Here is a 594-nt window from a genome sequence, read left to right as displayed (position 1 = left end):
CACCACCAAGCGGAGCCTGTCCGCGTCAAGTTCTCTGAGACGTCGACTCAGGCAGCCAAACCCATTTCAAAGATGGAGCCGCTGATCACTCGAGTGGAGACGAAGCTGAAAACGGACGAGAGGTTCACTGATTATATAAAGAAAGCCAAACTGAAGATCAGGGCAGTGACGAATCCAGGTGACATGATGAGGAACGATGCGTCGAAGACAAGTGAAGCAGAGGCACGTGATCATCGTCGTCAGTGCCATGTCCCTACCGCTAGTGTCTCGAGAGAGCGTAGCAGTGGAAGGTCATCAGATCATTTCTCCGAGTACATAAGGAAGGCGAAGATGAAGCTCAGATCTTCCACCATCGCTCGTGCGAACCCAACTTACAAGGATTGATGAATTCCCACTAAATTATTATATGAATAATCCAGCTTACGGTTATGATCAGTAAACTCTGATGACAAACTATATGAATTATCGATTATGATATTATATACCATTTTCTGGTTAAACTATTTTTAAATATTACTAAACTCAGCTTTTCTAAGAAAAGAATATTAATGAGAAAAAGACAAAAATAACACTAAATCAAGTTTTTGTTCCCAA

At 41.9% G+C, this 594-nt stretch overlaps 1 protein-coding gene across 1 annotated transcript; it reads left to right on the top strand.

The window, feature by feature from the left end:
• Nucleotides 1-9: 9 nt before the first annotated feature.
• On the top strand, nucleotides 10-418 carry LOC106311098. Its single transcript, XM_013748333.1, has one exon. The coding sequence runs from the start codon at nucleotides 73-75 to the stop codon at nucleotides 382-384; it is 312 nt and encodes a 103-aa protein (XP_013603787.1). The 5' UTR covers nucleotides 10-72; the 3' UTR covers nucleotides 385-418.
• Nucleotides 419-594: the final 176 nt, after the last annotated feature.

This window comes from Brassica oleracea, chromosome C8 (assembly GCF_000695525.1).
Source record: "Brassica oleracea var. oleracea cultivar TO1000 chromosome C8, BOL, whole genome shotgun sequence".
In the NCBI taxonomy this organism is placed as follows: domain Eukaryota; kingdom Viridiplantae; phylum Streptophyta; class Magnoliopsida; order Brassicales; family Brassicaceae; genus Brassica; species Brassica oleracea.
This window is presented reverse-complemented; position numbering and strand designations above follow the sequence as displayed.